This window comes from Protomyctophum bolini, assembly GCF_963924005.1.
Source record: "Protomyctophum bolini genome assembly, chromosome: 1".
Taxonomy (NCBI): domain Eukaryota; kingdom Metazoa; phylum Chordata; class Actinopteri; order Myctophiformes; family Myctophidae; genus Protomyctophum; species Protomyctophum bolini.
In genome coordinates, this window is record NC_137862.1 from 23,473,806 (window position 1) to 23,496,528 (window position 22,723).

The 22,723-nt window shown below is 42.8% G+C and overlaps 1 protein-coding gene across 5 annotated transcripts in view; it reads left to right on the top strand.

The window, feature by feature from the left end:
* Nucleotides 1-22,723, top strand: part of phkb (phosphorylase kinase, beta) — a 113,405-nt gene that overhangs the window by 74,698 nt on the left and 15,984 nt on the right. For all 5 annotated transcript variants that reach the window (XM_080766655.1, XM_080766654.1, XM_080766657.1 and 2 more), the window contains 6 exons: nt 7,219-7,274; nt 9,088-9,181; nt 17,297-17,380; nt 17,894-17,998; nt 19,251-19,333; nt 21,771-21,861. In XM_080766655.1, coding sequence (XP_080622781.1) covers nt 7,219-7,274; nt 9,088-9,181; nt 17,297-17,380; nt 17,894-17,998; nt 19,251-19,333; nt 21,771-21,861 — 513 coding nt within the window. The remainder of the gene's footprint in view (nt 1-7,218; nt 7,275-9,087; nt 9,182-17,296; nt 17,381-17,893; nt 17,999-19,250; nt 19,334-21,770; nt 21,862-22,723) is intronic.

Below are 22,723 nucleotides of genomic sequence, written 5' to 3' on the forward strand. Positions count from 1 at the left end.
GTGTGTGTGTGTGTGTGTGTGTGTGTGTGTGTGTGTGTGTGTGTGTGTGTGTGTGTGTGTGTGTGCACGTGTGCGCACAGATGTCTTTCCCTGGCCTCTAATGAATTGAACCTCCACTGAATGTAAAAGTATAAAATGCAGTGTTGAACATTACATGGCAGCCAGGCAGAAAATAATGTGGGGTGAAAAAAACACATTCACGTGTGTCCACACACACGTGAATGTGTTTAGTTTTAGTTTATTAAGAATCCAGTTTACTTTTCTTCCTGGGGTCCAGGCAAAGCATCACAATACAAATGCAGTACAGTATGATCATTGTTGGTGAACAAACAAAGAGAACTAAATTTACATTAACAGTAAATTAAGAAAAGAAAAACAGATTTGTCTGTCCAAAAATACCAAAAAATAATAACAACCTAATATAATATAATTTCCTTTGTGGCTATTGCTGCCTTAAGTTTCCTTTTGAAACACAAAGTATTTCTTGTTAGAGTCGAATGTGGAGGAAGCACACGCCAGTATGCAATGGCTCTGTACATGACTGTTTTCAATGGCTCTGTACATGACTGTTTTCAATGGCTCTGTACATGACTGTTTTCTATGGATCTGTACATGACTGTTTTCTATGGATCTGTACATGACTGTTTTCTATGGATCTGTACATGACTGTTTTCTATGGATCTGTACATGACTGTTTTCTATGGATCTGTACATGACTGTTTTCAATGGCTCTGTACATGACTGTTTTCTATGGATCTGTACATGACTGTTTTCAATGGCTCTGTACATGACTGTTTTCTATGGCTCTGTACATGACTGTTTTCAATGGCTCTGTACATGACTGTTTTCAATGGCTCTGTACATGACTGTTTTCAATGGCTCTGTACATGACTGTTTTCAATGGCTCTGTACATGACTGTTTTCAATGGCTCTGTACATGACTGTTTTCAATGGCTCTGTACATGACTGTTTTCAATGGCTCTGTACATGACTGTTTTCAATGGCTCTGTACATGACTGTTTTCAATGGCTCTGTACATGACTGTTTTCAATGGCTCTGTACATGACTGTTTTCTATGGATCTGTACATGACTGTTTTCAATGGCTCTGTACATGACTGTTTTCTATGGATCTGTACATGACTGTTTTCAATGGATCTGTACTTTACTGTTTTCAATGGCTCTGTACATGACTGTTTTCAATGGATCTGTACATGACTGTTTTCTATGGATCTGTACATGACTTTTTTCTATGGATCTGTACATGACTGTTTTCTATGGATCTGTACATGACTTTTTTCTATGGATCTGTACATTACTGTTTTCTTAAGTGCCTTGGTTTTGAGCAGAGGGAAAGTAAAGTGACCATTTAGTGCCCGTCTAGTATTATAATCATGTCTATCATTTGCAGGAGCCACCAGCTGTATGAACAAACTAGAAGGGTTTCTTTTAAATCAGACGCGTCTGAACTGAGTGGTGCTGTACTACTGTACTATACGGTACTGTACAAGCCCTCGTCCCTGTGTGTGTGTGTGTGTGTGTGTGTGTGTGTGTGTGTGTGTGTGTGTGTGTGTGTGTGTGTGTGTGTGTGTGTGTGTGTGTGTGTGTGTGTGTGTGTGTGTGTGTGTGTGTGTGTGTGTGTGTGTGTGTGTGTGTGTGTGTGTGTGTGTGTGTGTGTGTGTGTGTGTGTGTGTGTGTGTGTGTGTGTGTGCGTGCGTGCGTGCGTGCGTGCGTGCGTGCGTGCGTGCGTGCGTGCGTGCGTGCGTGCGTGCGTGCGTGCGTGTGTGTCTCTTAAAACTCTTAAAATGGCACTTTTGTTAAACTCTTGCACCCCAGCATCCATGTTCTTGGGGCGAATAATATAGGGAGGGAAGTGTATAGCAAATCTTTAAATAAATGGGACAAAAACCCAATAGAGAACTTAAGAGAAGTGCCATTAGAATGTTTCTAAAAATATCCTGAGTGTTCACAAGAACGGTTCAAATAATGTCTGCGCCTGCGGGCAGAAGTGGGACTGTTTTCTCCTTCACGTTCACCTTAAAAAAAGACCTTAAATGTCTGACTACATCTAAATAAAGCATTGAAATGTCAAGCTTGTCTAGACTGTATAACTACCGCGAACACCAAAGTGATGGGAACTGCACAGTGAGGGCCAGGTTCACATATCAACGTGACTCATATGTAACGGCATTATGAAGCCATCCATGTTCCATGATGCTACAAAGATATTGATAGTTGATACTGAATGAAACTGACTAGAACAGTTGAACATCGACTTGTCCTCAACAAACATTTTGCTTAAACTAGCGTGTTTACACAAACACGCACACATTTTTCTGTCTCACTCATTTCATGTAAACACATAGCTCTCATACAGACCTGTGCACAGATCAGTTGATGCATGTTGCTATGGGGTTTATAGCCAAGGCTAATTTGCAACCCCAGTCCCTGGTTAGGCCTTTCTATTACAAATATGATCTACCTATACTAAAAACAATCTAATTGCGAACGCAGTGAGCACTAACTATGAGACCCTGCAGATCATGTCTGTCTGTGTGTCTGTGTGTCTGTCTGTCCCGCTGTTACACCACCCGCCCGCCACCAGAGGGCGCAGCTGTATCACACACACAAAATGAACATGCACGCAAAATAAAAATAAAAAACGCACATTGCAATAACTGTGCTTTGGGTTCAGACCCCCGAGGTGGAGATTTGAGTCTTATTGGCCAGGACGCATCACATGACAATAATTAATAAAATTACATGCGCGCACACACACACATACACACACACACACACACACTGCAGTAACATACATCCAAAGCACTGTGGTGAACATGGATTACAACTGCTCCACTGTCAGCACACATAATTCCAATTTATTTGTCTGACTGTGTATGTGTGTATGCATGCGTGCCACTATTGTGACACAATAATCACACATAATCTTCTCTCTCACTTAATCAGATCTCTTTTCCAAATTCTCTCCAGGCTTCCATCAAGTAGAGAAACTAGGAAGTTGGTGAAGATACCAAGGGCTTTGAGAAATAAATATTCATAAAATCATAACATTGAGGCATTTTCGATCAAAAATCTAATCAGAAACTTTTTTCTTTTTGTAAAGGCTGTAAATGTTTGCTTCATTACATATACCTGCCACGATGGTTCCCAAACAGTGGGTGGCAGACAGGCGTTTGGAGAGAGAGAGAGAGGGGGGGGGGATCACATTTCATTCAAATATAGATGGGGAGCATAATTTCCCTCCCTCATATTTTCAACTTCTGATAGAACATCTGATAGAACTTTGAATGTTTTCCTTTGTGATTTGACGTTTGCTGGAGGCTATTCTCTAGCACTGATTACCGGTCAGTTTTGTTTGATTCAAGCATCTTCAAAGCCACTTTCTACCTGCAAAGTTTTGAACTCTTGGAAACCGAAATGGAAAGGTTATTGATTACCTCACACTTGATTGCCACACACGCATGCATGCACAAACAGTCTATGGGTATTTGGCCAGACTTTCAGTCGCAAGTTTAAAGTGTGGTTTAAATGATAATGATATGAGTTCTTACTGTCAACCAGAGTCTGAAGTTGAATTTCAAATATTGTACCTCACTTACAAACCACTTGTTTTCCTGGTACGGTCTTTGGAACAGGTCCCAGTGTGCCTAAGCTTTCTTATCCTGCTGCCTTTGAGGAGCACACTGCTGTTTCTTCACATGCTTCTTTTTTTTTTACTAGTTTGTGTGTTCCCTCCCAGGCTTAGTTCTTCTTTTACTAAGACTCACATTGTTGGCAGACTTTACTTCTTGTTCTGTGAGATGTGGGGGCAGAGGAAGAGACAGGAAGGATGGTGGTGGTGATAGTTCATCAGCAGTCTTGTGTCACAACCCAGTGCTTTTAATTTGGGGGGAGAAAAGTCAAATGAAGTGGAGCTGAAATTCATTTCTGTTTCCTTCCATACTCCCAGCACTGTCTGACACATTTCACTTTACCAAGTTAAGTTTTGAAACAGTATGCCTGACATACAGTATAGTACAGTACAGTATTTCCTACTATAAAATGAGGAAACATCTTTCCGTCTGTCTATCTGTGTATCTTTATTTTGAAAGGCACTATATACATTTAAGCTATTATTATTATTATTATTATTATTATTATGTCTTCATATTCTGTTCTATTCTAATAGCCAGAACTTGAGGGAAGTGATAAATGAGCTTCCTCACTGTCTTCATATGAATTCAACTGACACAAAATACTTACATTTCTCGCAAGACCGTTCAGAATTCAATGTATTAAGAACAAGGTAAGAAAAGGCTTGTGTATGTACTATGCAGGCAGGCAGTCAGGTCCCTTACCAGGATTACTGAGCTGGGATTACTGGCCCTGCAGTGAACTGTGTTGGGTACCAACTGAGCTTTATCTGCTCATTGTGAAGTCAATGTGGAAGTAATGATAATGCTACAGTTCTCATTAATGGCACAGCAGGTGGTGTGAATTCCCCTCCAACAACTGCCGAAAAACCTTCATTCCATCCGCCAACGTCAATGGGAATTCGACCCTGACTTTACACTTGCTTTTTATTACCTTAGTAAACCTTTTCATAAAGACGTGCTTTCAATCACTAGTTCCAAGTCTTCTTTTACACAGGCTTTATATAGGCTATTATATACTGAGTGAAGACCGCTGAACTAGAGGCTTTGATTGATTTTATTAACATATTTTGATTTATGTATTAACAGTTTGCAGAATTACAGTACATTTCAAGTACAACTCAATACAAAAAAACTGTTGGGTGGGGGATTCAGATTTTACAGGGGCCAGTTTCGAATTGCAGCCGTCCGTAGGTGCCCTTTGAGAGCAGTCACTCTCACTCTGACGCAGAATCTTCTCACTCACATCAATGTTGTATTTTCTGACAGATGCAATGAAAACGAGTAAGCTATGTTAATGTTATGTTACACATTGTACACCTCTCTTTCCATGTGGCATGCCGCATGGCTAATTTGCATTGATTGATTGGTTGGTACAGCTATTGCTGGTGCACAACTGCACATGACTTATGGCTGTATTTCCCCCATAAGAGTACAAATGGAACTACTATTTTCACTACTTTTGTACTACTCTTGAATGTACTACTCTACGATGAAGTAGAAATAAAGAAAAAGAAAACGCAAAGCACAAAAAGTTGAAATATGGAGATACAAGGTTTTTGACCAACAGCAATGATTTCCTCGAAAACCACCAGATTCAGTGCATTTAAAAGTCAAGCTGTGAGCCTGTAAGGGGTCTATGGTTAATATTCAGCAGGATAATCTGACGTTTGTAGTTTTGTTGTGTTCATGAATTCATAAAATGCATGAATAAATTACTATAATTTGCATAACTGCTTCCACGTGCGGAAGTGAGCGTTGATTATAATCAAATTATGTAATTAGCCACGGCTGCCAGCATTGATTCTACACCTCATACACCTCAACTGGAAACAGCATAGGACAGGATGTATCTGATACTAGATACTACATATACAGTATACTGTATCCACAGCAGTGGTTCACAAACTTTGTCATGTCAAATTGACACCTATTAGCCTGTGGAACCCCATTTAAAAGATACGCCAGGGACCCCCCCATAAGAGATAGTTTTTACGGCTATTAGCTGTCATTCTCAACCATTTAAATTGCAAGGACCCCCCCCCCCCCCCCAGTTTGGCCTGCATACTGACCCCCATTTAATGGCATTTTTATCTCTGGGACCCCAATTAATATCGTAAAAATCTATTTAACTCTGACAGATCCATTTTGTTCCATTTGTACACTCTCTGAGTTATCGACCCATAAGGGTCCATTTGGTTCCCAACAATTTAACATTTAGCTGGGAACCCCCTGTACTGGAACTCTCAAGGACCACTGGGGGTCCCACTTTGAGAACCAATGATCTACAGTATGTGGAAACTATGCATTGATTGTACTGTAGCAGCTGCAGTGTCGTTCTTCACAACTTGTGTCCCTTTTTTTCATGGGATATTAGTATCCAACTAATTCATTGATTTGGAATTTCTAACAACTTCCTCTTCCCATTTATTTTAAATACTGTGGTTCAGGCGGGTACCACATATTCAGGGCTGTGAAGCCTGTGATGCAGCCTGACAGCAAGTCCTGGGTTTGATTCCTGAGCCCGGCGGACCTTAGCAAAGGTCCTCTCTCCTCTGTTTCCTCTCATCTCCACTGTACTACCAAAATAAAGCCAGAGAAACAAACAAAGTTTGCCCAGAGGCCCACAACTACCCCCTGTATGCCAACACACATCAATCTTTATAAAAAACTAAATGCCAGACAGCTATGTTGTCACGGTGAAGTACAAGAAAATAGCAGAACTGTAAATGTCAGCCTTTCCAGAACACCAGGAACATATTCCAGAGGCTTTCTTCTGAGGGGACATTTTAAAATGAACATAACATTTTACATCTATTTGCCTGTACGGTCTGAGGTTGTGTTTTTTATGGGGCTGAAACCGGTTTTTATCAACCAAAAAAAAAAAGGTGTGTGTGTGTGTGTGTGTGTGTGTGTGTGTGTGTGTGTGTGTGTGTGTGTGTGTGTGTGTGTGTGTGTGTGTGTGTGTGTGTGTGTGTGTGTGTGTGTGTGTGTGTGTGTGTGTGTGTGTGTGTGTGTGTGTGTGTGTGTGTGTGTGTGTGTGTGTGTGTGTGTGTGTGCGTGCGATCAATTAAAATCCCATTTATTGTAATGTTACATTGTACTTTTTGGCTTTGTTTTAAGCATAATCATATTATACAGTATGGATGGATGTATAGATTCTGTAGATTAGATAGATAAGTATTGTATTGGCATCCATTTAAAAGCAATTCCCCTTTAAAGTGCCAACATGGATCAAGTCACAAAAAGCCAAAGCTTGTTTTTTTTCCTCCATTGTGGTAAAACTGTTCACGTGTGCATGCTTTGACTGTCAAATAAATGATTGAATGCTCTCTGTCTCTCTCTCTCTGTCTCTCTCTGTGTCTGTCTGTCTCTCGCTCCGTCTGTCTCTCTGTCTGTCTGTCTCTCTCTCTCTCTCTCTCTCTCTGTGGCTGTCTGTCTCTCTCTCTCTCTCTCTGTGTCTGTCTGTCTCTCTCTCTGTCTCTCTCTGTGTCTGTCTGTCTCTCTCTCTGTCTCTCATGTGTCTGTCTGTCTGTGTCTGTCTGTCTCTCTCTCTCTCTCTCTCAGGGTCCCATAGAGAATGACGTAGTGATTCACGTTGCCCTTGTCGCAGAGAGCCAGAGGTATGTAGTGCAAATACATCAGTGTATACTGTATGTCATTGCTGGTACTTGTCAGTTTAGAAACATAAACAGGTTGAGTAAATGCTTGTTGTTGTGAAACATGATATTAATGAAAAGGCTTTCAAAGTTAACCGGATCTACAGTAGGGGTGAGACGCTCGGAAGTAAAATTATATGAGTCATATGTGTCTACCACACCAGCTCGGTTTTGATTTCTTTGTCAGTGATTTCACTATGTAACCATGTTTCAAATACAGTGATAATATTGGGTTATATTGACCGAGGCTCTAAGAAGAGTGTTTTTTGTGCAAAACTACTGTAATGCTTGGAATGGATTCACAATCTTGAAAACCCCCTAGTTTGACATGTCACATGCTACTTAAAGCATAATGAAAACCCCCTAGTTTGACATGTCACATGCTACTTAAAGCATAATGAAAACCCCCTAGTTTGACATGTCACATGCTACTTAAAGCATAATGAAAATGTGAAAATCTTGCCTTATTTACAGTAGGCCAATAAAAAAGAATATATACCGAATGTCCCACTCCACAACCCCGACTGCTGGACTAATTTAGCCCGTAGGTCTCCTCCCAGTGGGACGTGCATCGAGGACCTCCCTATAGTATAGACCGATTCCGTAGCGGTTTCATGGTCGCAGCCTACGTATTTCCTGTAGGCGGACTCGACGTAGCTGCGGGGTTTAAACCCTCACCAGGCGCGTCTCTTCCACTACAGTGAACGGCAGAGTGACTGATGTTAGTTTGCCTCAAACTTTACTCTTTTACCTGCTTTTTTACTAACACTAACATTACAAAGATGTCCAGAATATCGAGATGAACCTGTGTAGTTTATGGCTGCTCCAACAGTAGTGGCAACATAAAAAATAAATAAATACGGAATGTCAAAATATCCACCGCGGTGGCTGAGACCAGAGCCATTGAGTAATGGTTGAGACAAAGCAGTGAAAGGTCCTGAAAGATACATAATTTCAGTCTTACCCAATACCCAATCTTTCTGTTTTATGAACACAAGGCTGCTGTATTTTATACCTCATACTAAGCATTTAAAGTATGAGGTATAAAGTACAGCAGCCTTGTGTTAATAAAACAGAAAGATTGGGTATTGGGTAAGACTGGCGTTATGTATCTTTCACTGCTTCGTCTCAACCATTACTCAATGGCTCTGGTCTCAGTCACCGCGGTGGATATTAGACATTCCGTTTTTTTTTTTTTTTATGTTGCCACTACTGTTGGAGCAGCCATAAACTACACAGGTTCATCTCGATGTTCTGGGCATCTTTGTAATGTTAGTGTTAGTAAAAAAGCAGGTAAAGGAGTAAAGTTTGAGGCAAACTAACATCAGTCACTCTGCCGTTCACTGTAGTGGAAGAGGTGCGCCTGGTGAGGGTTTAAACCCCGCAGCTCGAGTCCGCCTACAGGAAATACGTAGGCTGCGACCATGAGACCCGCTACGGAATCGATCTATAGGGACGCTCGAGAGGCATTCCTTACCAGATGCCCCAACCACCTAAGCTGGCTCCTTTCTCTAAGGGAGATGCCAGCTCATTGTGTTAAATTAAATGAAATTAAAAATGTAAAAGGATTTCAATTCGAGCAGTAGTGGGAGGTCGTTAACTCGGAAATCATTTAAGAGAAAAGGTTGATTGGTATAGGTGAGCTAATAAGATGCCTGCAACTTAACTACTGTGTGTGTGTGTGTGTGTGTGTGTGTGTGTGTGTGTGTGTGTGTGTGTGTGTGTGTGTGTGTGTGTGTGTGTGTGTGTGTGTGTGTGTGTGCGCGCGCATGCGTAGACTGCAGGTGTTCCTGAACACCTATGGCATTTCGACGCAGACACCCCAGCAGGTGGAGCCCATCCAGATCTGGCCTCAGAAGGAGCTGGTCAAGGTACAGTAATATCTTTTCTAAATATTTGATGAAATGAAAAGTATTTTTCACCATTTACTGAAAAGTTATGTTTATTGGACAGTACATACAACAGCAAAAGTCCATCACATTATTGTAATGAAGAGTCCCGTTTTGTCTATGCGTGACAATAGCACTCCTGTAGCAAGGTTATAGCCGTGGCCTGTTGGACAGTTTGCACAAATCAGTAGGACAGTTGCTTAGATTGGCTTTCAGCAGCCTATCTATCAGCGTGTCACCAGGGCTCAGTTCAGTCAATCAATCCATCTGCATGTCAATCTAAGATATCCTGCTATTAAGATTTCCTCTTGATTGCACCATCAGTCAAAGTGAGACTCCTACTTGGTTGAGTGATTCATTAATGCGACAGTGGTTGTTCATGTTGATTGATCAACTGACTGGCAGATCGGTCGATCGTCACTCTCTCCGGCGTGGCTTCGGTTAATGGTCTGTAGTCTGTTATGTTAGACTGTTCCTACTGGAGTGTTTAATATACTGTAGCATCAAATTCCATTGAAACACTTTAACTTTAGATATTAAGAATCATCTGTGAAATGTTTGCTTTAGGAAGCCAAAGTTGTCAGTTGCTCCAAAAGGTATCATGGTATAGAGTGCATAATTTTGCCCGTAACCAGACCGCATTGTTTTGGCCTATATTTCTTGCACAGGTAGGTCGTAGATTCAAAATTTGGATCAGCCATGCCCAGGTATTTTACCCACACTGATTATTGCTTTTTGGGTTGACCCAGTGCCGCACATCATCACTGCTATTGTCACATTCTGCCTCTAATGGAGTCATGCAGCGTTCTTTCTTTCTGCAACCCCATTCAGCTTAGACCCGGGAAGGACACGCTGTGATTGGCCAGAAGTCACTTTGATTGGCAGTTGTGCCAATACATGGGAATCGATCCCATGTACAGTAGTTGTCACTGGAAGTCTAATGCTAATGGCTGAGAGCGTCAGAGGTACGCTGCTTCGCATCGTGCCTCACCATGCCACTCAGCCATTATAAACTACAAGGTAAACGCTTCACGTCGTGCCTCACCACGCCACTCAGCCATTAAAACTACAAGGTAAACGCTTCACGTCGTGCCTCACCACGCCACTCAGCCATTATAAACTACAAGGTAAACGCTTCACGTCGTGCCTCACCACGCCCCTCAGCCATTATAAACTACAAGGTAAACGCTTCACGTCGTGCCTCACCATGCCACTCAGCCATTATAAACTACAAGGTAAACGCTTCACGTCGTGCCTCACCACGCCACTCAGCCATTAAAACTACAAGGTAAACGCTTCACGTCGTGCCTCACCACGCCACTCAGCCATTATAAACTACAAGGTAAACGCTTCACGTCGTGCCTCACCACGCCCCTCAGCCATTATAAACTACAAGGTAAACGCTTCACGTCGTGCCTCACCACGCCACTCAGCCATTAAAACTACAAGGTAAACGCTTCACGTCGTGCCTCACCACGCCACTCAGCCATTATAAACTACAAGGTAAACGCTTCACGTCGTGCCTCACCACGCCCCTCAGCCATTGTAAACTACAAGGTAAACGCTTCACGTCGTGCCTCACCACGCCCCTCAGCCATTATAAACTACAAGGTAAACGGAGACCTCTTGTGGCTTGTTGCTTTAGTGACACACTCCCTTTTTGGTAGGAAGGGAGAGGTCTCGTTCTTGCATTCTGCCAATGGACAAATAGTGTTATGAATGGGGCTGTGTAAACATATCACACAGGGATGGGGCCCTTTCCCATTGCTCTTGTTATTGCGCCGCATACAGCGCTAGCAGACTGTAGGAGCTCAGTGCAGTCAGTCAGTGGGATCAATGTTTCTAAAGACAGCAGTACCTTGCTGGAGGATGAGAAATGTGTTGCTTCAAAAGTAGTTTTTTTTTTGTTTTTTTGGGGGGGGCACGGAGGCACAGTTGGTAGTGCTGTCGCCTCACAGCGAAGGTCCTGGGTTCGATTCCCACTCGGGGCGCTGTGGGTGCTGGCGACGTGTTTCCTCCTCCACGTCATCAGTGCCCATACCCGAGGCGGGTTTGGCGAAAGGGCCTTTCTGTGTGGAGTTTGCATGTTCTCCCCGTGTCCCCTAGGGCAGTGGTTCCCAAAGTGGGGTCCGGGGACCCCCAGGGGTACCTGAGGGAGTTCCAGGGGGGACCCATCTATTTTGTTCATGTTCATAAAGTGCTAAAGTGTTTAAAGCAGTGGTTCCCAAACTTTTTCATGTCAAGGACCCCCAAATTGACACTACTTAGCCCGTGGACCCCCATTTGAAAATATATGCCAGGGACCCCCATAAGAGAAGACGTACACATTTAGACGTCTACATTTAGACGTACACATTTAGACGTCTACATTTAGACGTCTACATTTAGACGTCTGTATACATTTAGACGTATACATTTAGACGTCTACATATAAACGTATACATTTAGACGTCTACATTTAGACGTCTACATTTAAACGTATACATTTAGACGTATACATTTAGACAGTGTCCCCCTGAGTGCCTCCCCAGTGTCCCCCTGAGAGTGCCTCCCCAGTGTGCCCCCCGAGTGCCATCCCAGTGCCTCCCCAGTGTTCCCCTGAGTGCCTCCCCAGTGTCTCCCCAGTGCCTCCTCAGTGCCTGCCCAGTGTCCCCCAGTGTCCCCCCAGTGTCTCCAATAGCAATACAAAAAAAAAGTAGGTTTTTCAGTTGGGGATTTCATAGCAGAATTATTTTTTAATTTTTAATGAAAAAACATGATATGATTTTGATTCGCAACCATCATACAGAGAAGGTAAAATTTTAGTTCTACCTTTAAAGGTGCGGCTATAGGGCTTAATGTAACCTCTGTGTCCATGTTGTTCCATTTGGAATGCAGTTAAATATCATTGCTGTTGGGCAAAAAACTCTTATCTCCATATTTCAACTTTTTAAAATATTTCTGTAAATTGACACCCTACTCCATCATAACAGAGTGTCACGCAAAAGTAGTTACTATAGAAGATCTACAAGCTCACAGCACTCATAACAGTTTTGGACATGACCCGACGGCAACGATACGCAAAGGATAACCAATACTTCTAAATCCCCCCCACCTGCCCCACAGTGTTTAGGTTCTGTCTAATCCCCCCCACCTGCCCCACAGTGTTTAGGTTCTGTCTAATCCCCCCCACCTGCTCCACAGTGTTTAGGTTCTGTCTAATCCCGCCCACCTGCCCCACAGTGTTTAGTTCTGTCTAATCCCCCCCACCTGCCCCACAGTGTTTAGGTTCTGTCTAATCCCCCCCACCTGCCCCACAGTGTTTAGTTCTGTCTAATCCCCCCCACCTGCCCCACAGTGTTTAGGTTCTGTCTAATCCCCCCCACCTGCCCCACAGTGTTTAGGTTCTGTCTAATCCCCCCCACCTGCCCCACAGTGTTTAGGTTCTGTCTAATCCCCCCCACCTGCCCCACAGTGTTTAGGTTCTGTCTAATCCCCCCCACCTGCCCCACAGTGTTTAGTTCTGTCTAATCCCCCCCACCTGCCCCACAGTGTTTAGGTTCTGTCTAATCCCCCCCACCTGCCCCACAGTGTTTAGGTTATGTCTAATCCCCCCCACCTGCCCCACAGTGTTTAGGTTCTGTCTAATCCCCCGCACCTGCCCCACAGTGTTTAGGTTATGTCTAATCCCCCCCACCTGCCCCACAGTGTTTAGGTTCTGTCTAATCCCCCGCACCTGCCCCACAGTGTTTAGTTCTGTCTCCTTCTGTTCTCTGTTAATGCCTGTTTCATATTTTGTTTGCGCGGCCGTCCTGTCGCACATCGGCGGCGCCCGGCTAGGTAAAAATCTGGCTTCTAGAAGCTGATGAGATGGATTGTTCAGTTGTGAGTCAGAGGGGCAGTGTGTGTGTTGAAAATGTAAATCCCACAAGCAGCCAGACGACGGCCTCTTCCTTTCCTTCCTCGAGAGAGACCCTCCGATGAGTTGGAGTGGCTTCCGGCGCCTGGGCGCTTCAAGCTGCGTTCGCTCCCACTTCCCCCGTCAGCTGTGCTGATTGTGTTGACAACAGCTTCCTGACAACGAATGGAGCAGCAATTATCTCCCGCAACGTGTTAGCACCCCCCATACACATCCCCTCCGTGACACACGCGTGTCTTACGCTCTCCATAGATCAATGTCCGTGTCGAGTAGCTGTCGCCCTCTTTGTCTCTCATCTCTGATCTTCTGTATAATTCTCTGTCGCCCCCTCACCGAGCTGAGCTGCCATATTTCACGCTCAAGTAAAACGAAAAAGTGGCTACACATTCCTGCACTTGGTATCAGCTTGATTTACGTTGCCGTTGTGAATACAAAAAGACAAAAGCTCCATACAACTTGTTTTCAGGCAAAGTAAGTCAGGCCAACTCTCTAAGTTAAACTGAGAGAGAGATGAAGCAGGGACCCCCAACAAGACTACATATTGTATAAAGTTATGTTGCAGATTAAACTTCCTATTTTTCATATCTATAGCTTCATAGACTTGTTTGACAGCACTATCATCGGTGTTGTGTAAATGTTTTGTTTGTAATCATGTAGTTACTCATCATAGCCTTTCTGTGCATTATTAATGTTCATTTTGTTTCAGCCATTTAATGTGTCAACCTTGGTGTCCCTTTTTTGCATATCATTTTGAGATTCAAAAATAGCAGTATACGAGCTGACAAACTCGATATGACGCAGCATGAGCTTGTAGATGAGCTATTTGGCAAGTAGCCCACGGTACAAAACAGGCTTAACTCAGAGTGCAGAAATGGCACTAAATCCACATATTAAAGTCTTTTTAAATGTTTTCTATTTAGGCCGACTGCACTGTGGTCAGATGAAAAGAAGCTTTGATTGGCTTAGCCTCTTCTCTTGTTCATTGGTATTCTGCTGACTGGGTTTGCACAGTGCAGAGGGTCTGTCCGTTAGGGTCTTGTCCTTGTGGATGGGGGGGGGTGCACCGGGCTTTGTCACAAGCTCTTAATTCCCAATTATAGCACATTGACACATTCTGCTCTGCGCTTTAATTTTTTTGCCCACATGGTGCTCTGCTAATTGGCCCGGTTCTCTGCTGCTATCTCCTTTTTATTAAAGACATTATTATGTGGCTTTTCCCACAATACGGGAGGGAGGCAGTTAGAGGTGGAACACTGTGTGTGAAGCAGCCCCACCTCATGGCCAAAGGGGAGGTACTGCAGCATGAATGCGGCAGAGTAAATGCCTTGATAGACAGCTTCCCTGCTCCTCCTGTCTTTTTATTGATGTCGGGTTCATTGATTGGATACTGTAGCTGCTGAGGTATTTAAAGCTGGAATGTTTAAGCCAGCACAAAATTACAAGTAGTGTGGCTGCACACGCATGCACGCACACACACACGCACACACAGATCTGTCTATATATTACTATACTTCTGCAGTTTTCAGCAGTTTTAGGAGTGCATTTCTGCATTTATTTATTTCTGTTAAAATGTTCAATTCACCAAAGCCAATCTACAGTATACAAGCTCACAACGTACACACACACACACACACACACACACACACACACACACACACACACACACACACACAAAGCCCATACAACTCAAGTGAACACAACGACTGTTCTATTGTCAACATAATGTTTAAGATAATAAAACAAAACTATTGCTTTATGGTCACATATTGTAATGTTTAAGACAAGATAAAAGCTATTGTTTCTATTGCCACATAGTGTTTAGTATCAGATAAAAAACAGCCTTTATTAAACCCTGCGGAGGGACACTTTTAAAATAATTATTATTACACAGTAAAAACAACAACTTTTGATACTTTTTTTTTTACTTCATCTTCATTTAGATTATTGTTAGAAAACATACATTAGATCTACAGTACAAGCCTGTGAGATTGTATATTAGCTATATGTTTACATTCTGGTTCTGGACAACTGCCAAGGCTAGGCAAAATAAGCTTTGGCTTCAGCCTAGACCTTTTCGGTGCTACCTTGTAAAAGAAAAAAACTTAAATGCAAATGATGAAACTTAACATGTAAATGTAAAGCACCGAAATAAACGATTCATTCATTCACTGCCTATCCGACCGCCTCGATGCCAGGCAGACTCCCTTGGGATTGTCTGCGACACGCTTGATGAAGTTGTAGTCGGTCGGTTCGAACGGTTCTCTAGATTATAGATATTGTTCTGTGTCATACGTGGAGTTAAAGTAATCTTGATGAAATAGTAGCCTATGGTTCAGTCTATTAACTACATTATATACATTTTATATACTGTAGGGCTAAAGTATTCTTGATGAAACATTAACTGCTAAAAGTACCTCATATGATCGGTTGCGTGTCTGATTGAAAACAGGCAACTTCCTAACAAAGTAACAATCAAATGCTTCCCCTGCTTTCTGTACACATGAGTTAACCATTGTTTATAACTGGCTTAAACTTAGCCTCAATTTCCTTGACATCAGACATACGTACGTACTGTACGTACGTACTATTCGGTGCATTTATTGTAAGAAGAACATGTGAGTATTCATCCATCATTGGAAGCCATGAGGGCCGCAGCAGCATGGAATGGCTCTGAGATGGTTAGTGAGCTGTCCTCTGGCAGACAGTTTCGCTTGGTTTACCTTGAAATGAGCCTAAAAGCTCCTCATCTCACCAGGGAGGGATGGAGGGTGGGAGGGAGTGAGACAGAGCTGCTTCTCCCTCTGAAGTCTGTTTTCTGTAACCCAATGATACTCCTCACATTTTAGGCGTGATTCATACTCCTATTTTAGAGGCAATTAAAAGTCGGTTAGGCTAGGGTTAGGTTAAGGGTGGGGGGGGGGGTACTGTCCTAAAGTCGGCTCTTCGGTGCTACTGAAAAATTCTGACAAGCCGAAATCATTTCGGCACTACAGCGGTAAAATAGGAGTATGAATCGGCCCTTACACGTACCTTTCCTTACGCACATACCTTCACACTTACATTTCCTTATATATTTACATATCGCTGCATGACAGGCAGAAACCTCTTATATCCATATTGTTTTTCCTGTAAATTAACACCCTAGTTCATCATACTACAAACTACAGTGTCACACAAAAGTAGCGAAAACTCTACTGGGTTCGATTCCCGCTCGGGGCACTGTGGGTGCTGGCGGCGTGTTTCCTCCTCCGCGTCATCAGTGCCCATACCCGAAGGCGGGGTTGGCGAAGGGCCTTTCTGTGTGGAGTTTGCATGTTCTCCCCGTGTCCCCTAGGGTAGGTACCCTCACAAAAACATGCAGTAATCCTGGTCTCTAAACTGCCTCCCCCTGGCCAGCCGGGGTGCCTGATGGAGGGGAAAGGAACTGGTTGGAATAACGTGTTCCTTCCACGCGCTACGTCCAACCAGGGAAACTCCCCCCTGGCAGGTGTAAAGGGAGGAAGGAGCAACTTGGACACTCAGGCATGAAGGGAGCATGAGTTAAGTCCGTTGCTCTCCCCAGGTTGGCGGAGGGTGTGTAGAGCCCAGGATCACAGTAGATGATTGGCACAGGGGTGAAAAATGGGTTACAAAATCGTGGGATAAAAAATATATTAGAAAAAAAGAAAAGTAGCGAAAACAGCAAATCTATGAGCACCCTGGGCACGTACCTGGGGGTCTGGATGTTCTGGGGACCCCTCGGGGATCCCCACACAGTAACTGACATTTCTCGAAGATTTTTTCCAGTCACCATGTCAGCTTCCGGTACTTACCACACACTTGTACTTACCACATACTTGTACTTACCACATACTTGTTTGCCGTACGTGCCTGCCGTATCGAACCAGATCCTTGCAATTTCAAAGGCGAGCGATCTACCGACTGAGCTACACGGGCACACACAGACACAACACAATCAATGTAAGTCAATGCAATGTATCCCAACATCGTGTGTGTGTGTGTGTGTGTGTGTGTGTGTGTGTGTGTGTGTGTGTGTGTGTGTGTGTGTGTGTGTGTGTGTGTGTGTGTGTGTGTGTGTGTGTGTGTGTGTGTGTGTGTGTGTGTGTGTGTGTGTGTGTGTGTGTGTGTGTGTGTGTGTGTGTGTGTGTGTGTGTGTGCGTGCGTGCGTGCGCGCTCTCTCTCTCTCTCTCTCTCTGCAGGCGTACCGGTTTCTGGCTGTCAATAAGAAGCTAGGCCTGAGTGGGCGACCAGAGAGGCCTGTTGGCTGCATTGGGACATGCAAGGTACACACACAACACATAATAATGCACACACTGCAGAGGTCATAGGTGCCACCTACTCATGAGCATGCGTGCACACACACACACACACACACACACAAACGAAGCACTGCTAGTGCTATGAAGAAAATATTATTGTCATTGTCGGGCACAAACCTTGTATCTCAATATTTTTTCGCACATTAATGCCCTACTTCATCATACGAGGGTGTCTATCTACAAGGCAAGCAGACAACATGATGTGATGCGTTGTGAGCTTGTAGATCTGCTATTTTATTGACATTATTATTATTTATTTTGAATAAAGAAGGAACAGTTTTGGACAATGGACATACAACGTTGCCACTTCACAGAAATATTATAATCATATTATTATAATAAGAAATAATGGAACATTTATGGGAAATATGGCTGACTGCCTCACCTGTGTGTGTGTGTGTGTGTGTGTGTGTGTGTGTGTGTGTGTGTGTGTGTGTGTGTGTGTGTGTGTGTGTGTGTGTGTGTGTGTGTGTCCAGATATATCGCATCCTGGGTAAGACGGTGGTATGCTACCCGATCGTGTTTGATCTGAGCGACTTCTACTTGTCTCAAGATGTCATGCTGCTGATCGATGACATCAAGGTAAGGGGAGGGGGTCACGCCGCCAAGGTCTCATTTGATTGGACAGCAGTTGGTGCAATGATTAATGTTTGGCTGACAGCGTTTTGCTTAAAAAATAAACTGCCGCTAGGGTGGCACAGTAGCAAAGTGCATGGCCAGCATTGGCCACCACTGCAGAGTGTTCGTTCGAGCAAACAATTGGCCCGTGTTCGGTTGAGGGAAGCCGGAGTGGCTTCCCTCCCCCGAGAGTGTTGGGCAGGAGGAGCAGGACGTCCTCCCGGTGGGGGCTCTTCCCTGGCAGGCAGGTGAGTCAGTATGATACAACAATGTTTTTTTGGGGGGTTTTTTCATCCTACTTATTGTAGAACAGCATGGCAGGGTTGCTTTAATACATTTTTGGGGGGCTTTCTTCTGAGACTTTATGGATTAACTTGGATTAATGCATGCATCAAATTGCCATAGGCAGTACCGTGAATCTAACAGGGGCACTCACTGGCTTTAGAGGCCATGTGGTACACAGCCATAACCACTGGGCTATTGTGTTGGCCCAGCAGGTGGCATTTTATCTGAACATTGACTTGTGTTTCGGCATTTTGAAACTCAACTGCCACTAAACACTGCTGCTGATTGTCTGCTTCTGGAATCAATGTACAGCATTACAGCTACGCATGTTAAATAACTTAAAAAATAAAGTCTGGTCGACAGTCGCTGAGGGATTTCGCCGTCTCTCAGAAAATCATTGAACATACTTCACAGGGGGCCTTAAACCAATTAAACCCTACAGTATATGTATACTTTGTTGACCAGGGTCCTCCATGGGTCAATACTTTGTCCATTATTTATTCTGCATTCCAGCCACGGACCTTGAGATTTAGCCTCTCTGACCCAAAACAAAGAAAGAATATTTTGTTATCGTTGGATAAGATTTTGTCCATGCTGTATTGATAGTACCATATGGAGAAACGATCAAAATAACAGTTATTCTACATTCTCTAATTGTGTAGTTTTCTTGTAAATTAAGCAATGCAGATGTTTATCAATGGTTTCAGTTTACTCTCTCAAGAGTTAAAGATCAATAAGGGTCCATTTGGTTATACCAACTCTCCATCATTTTGCTGGGGAACACCTGGAACCTCCTCAAGGACCACTGGTGGTCCCGACTCCCCAGAGTAGACCGCTGGTTGAAAGCCACTGGTGTAGCGTGCGGTTTTGTCTGCAGAACACCCTGCAGTTCATCAAGCAGTGTTGGTGTAGCGTGTTGTTTTGTCTGCAGAACGCCCTGCAGTTCATCAAGCAGTGTTGGAAGATGCAGGGACGCCCTCTGTTCCTGGTGCTCATCAGGGAGGATAACATCAAGTGAGATATACTGTACCCCTTTGTTTTCTCTGCTTCTCTAATGCCTCTGTACTGTACCTGTGATATTCATCCTGTGACCTCACCGTCTGTATTTTACACCGATAACCATCTGCAATGCAACTTCTCTTTTTATAGCTTCTCTCTCTCTCTTTCTTTTTTCCATGATCAGTACTTTATTTGGATTTTTTACAGATAAACAGAAAAAACAAACACAAGCAACAATAACAACAAGTACAGAATACGTATGCATGGACATGTACTGTATGAGCACAAAAACATAATATAAAACAAGGATAGATTCTCTCTCTCTTTCTACTTTGAAAATCCTTTGAAAATAGCAGATCTCACAATGTGTGAACGTATAAAATAGGGCTAAAGGCCTTTTCAGATGATGTGCCTAGTAATTCATTTTCAATGAGGGGCGTGCGTTTATTTTGGACGTGCAGAGAAGTTGAGGGGCGATCACGCAAGCGTATTTTCACGGACGCGGTCCCGTGAAATTGTCGCGCGCATGCTCGTTTCGTGCACATGCCCTGGCTGACTATATCTGGATTGTGGTGAGCTTTTTCTTGTGCTACAAAATTATTATATTTGCAAAACATACTGCATGTTTTGTAATATAATCATTTTAATCTGCAAAATAATTGTAATGGAGTAAAATTTACAATATTTGCCTCTGAGATGTAGTTGAGTAGAAGTACGTGGTAAGTATTGAAAATTGGAAATATTCAAAGTAAAAAAAAAAAAAAAATCTCAAGATTGCTTAAGTACAGCACTTGAGTGCATATACTTAGTTACTTTCCACCACTCCTGCCTCTATCCGTAGTTATATAGCAGACATATTACAGACTATTAGTATTGGCTGCTGGTTGATTGGTTGATAATGGTTCCCATTTGTATCACTCTAGCATGGCTGCATCACAGCAGCATTGACCCATTGTCCACAGAGCTGCATCACAGCAGCATTGACCCATTGTCCACAGAGCTGCATCACAGCAGCATTGACCCATTGTCCACAGAGCTGCATCACAGCAGCATTGACCCATTGTCCACAGAGCTGCATCACAGCAGCATTGACCCATTGTCCACAGAGCTGTGTTAAGTGTGTAATGTTACAGCCCTTCACACGGCCACAGTGCAGATAATGAAATGAGCCCAGTGGGCTCTCGTAGAAAGCAGATCATTAGATATGAGTATTGATCGGGATGATGACATGTATGTAAAGTGACAGCACACACAAGCCCAACTCTCCATCATAGTCTTTAGTTACAGAAGAACACCCGCCCCACCATGATAATGTAAAATTAGTGTAATGTAAAAAATAAAAAAATGTGAACAATTGTTGATGTCATGGTATTTGTTTCTTGAAACTGTGATACTAATAAATAGGAACTTAAAGTTATACTAGGCTATGTTAGTGCTATTGATTAAAGCCGGAATACAATTGATTTATTGATAATTGATCATTAAAATAAACTGTAAAATTTTCTGAGCACCCACTCATCTGACCACTTTATATAATTATTATTTAAAATATCAATGACACATTATATCGCTGCAGTAGACTGTTCTCAGTCTCTTCTTTACTTATTAAATGTTGGCAGTGACCCAACAATACTATTTTCTGAAAGTCAACGTTTGTTACCTAATGGTGCAACTGTCAGTTATAATAATGAGTGGCGAAGTTAGAGATATGTGACCCCTTCCAGTATTTTCATTCACAAGTCTAATGAAACTCCACAATTTTTGTTGTGGTTTTCGTTTTTAGCCACATTAACACAGTTGGAATGTTAAAGAATGTATTCCATCAGAAAGTCGTTTTAGTGTCATTAAGTTTTCTCTGTATTTAAAGATTATTTGCGTATTTTGGGGGTGTGAGCATTCCTGCACGTATTTACATAGAGTCATTTCGATTGGCCGTAACTATCTTTGTTCTCCAGTTACACGCAACTCAGCCGTCCAGATTAGTTGCCGTGTGTTTCTATGACACACTATCAGTTTTTACCAGATGAAGAGCCTTGGCTCCAAACGTCATCAATAATGTTATCTTTTGGAGCATATGAGTGTGCAGGTTCCCTTCTCTTTTCCTATGACACACTATTAAATACATCATTATTGTTAACTTCTCTACTTTAGGGTTTCCGGTTCAACAAGTTTCAGATGGTCATATCTTCTTCATTTTTTTCCCAATTTCAATCAACAGTACACAATACATCAGATGAAAGCTTACCTTATGTAGTTTCATAATATGTAAAAAACTGAAAAATTACCATGGCCCCCTTGTGTCTCAAACCACTGTACTCGGTCACATCGTTTCCATTAATAAGTGTGAGTTTTATAAAAGTAAACTTTGGGTGTTAATGGTGCATTGCTGTCAGGCAGAAATCTTGTAACTCCATATTTCAACTTTGTTTGTTTTTTGTTTTTTTCTCACCAGGGGGAGCCGTTTCAACCCGGTGCTGGACATGTTGGCGTCATTCAAGAAGGGTAACATCGGAGGAGTTAAGGTTCATGTGGACAGACTCCAGGTCAGTGTCACCTTCCTGCTGTTGGGCCAAAATTCACTTTTGATATGCTACTTGTGTTAATAACTTGCACCCCAACATTCATATGCTGGTGGTACATTAGCCAAAATATGCAGATCTACGCAGTCGCAAGCTCACAATTGTGACACCTTATAAGCTTGCAGATCTGCTATTTTTGGCAAAAACATTTGTTGTAGACTGAAAAAAGCTGTGCAAGCACAGGGCCAGCGTAAAAAAAATCTATGCGATATGATTACGGTGAGCATTTGTTAGTATGATAAGCAAGCAATAATAGCATTTATCTCCCATTCCTACAATGCCCACATTTTTCTAAAGAATTTCAGAAAAAGAAAATGTCCTTCCATTTTCAAAAAGGTTAACAAGCTCGCATGTATGAGCGATTCACTCAAACTAGGACATCTTTGGAGGAAATAATTCTAAGTTCAGCTGTATCCAGGTCAAGAATTTCATGTAGGCCTTGAAGGTCAGTGCACCCCCCTCCTGTTTGGCATTCTGCCCCTCAGATGATTAGTTGACCCTGATTGTACCCAACTGCCACTTTCCTTTCCTTTTTTTTTGTGAGATTCAGAATTCTTAACTCCCCCTGGCTCCCCATCTTCAAATAATGACTATTGGTTCAGATTATTCCATGGCTTGACTCCGTAGTTACTCCCAACTTCGGTAATTTTCAAAAATACCATGAATTATTTTGTGAAATAAACAGATTTTCTTTCTTTTTTTCCCCATCGATATATACTATATCTTGAAAGATGAATGTAATTAATTAAATTGTTTATTTCCGTGGACTTAAGATCATTGTTTTATTTGATGGCCTCCCGTCCCTGTTATTTGGCCTTTCTGCCCT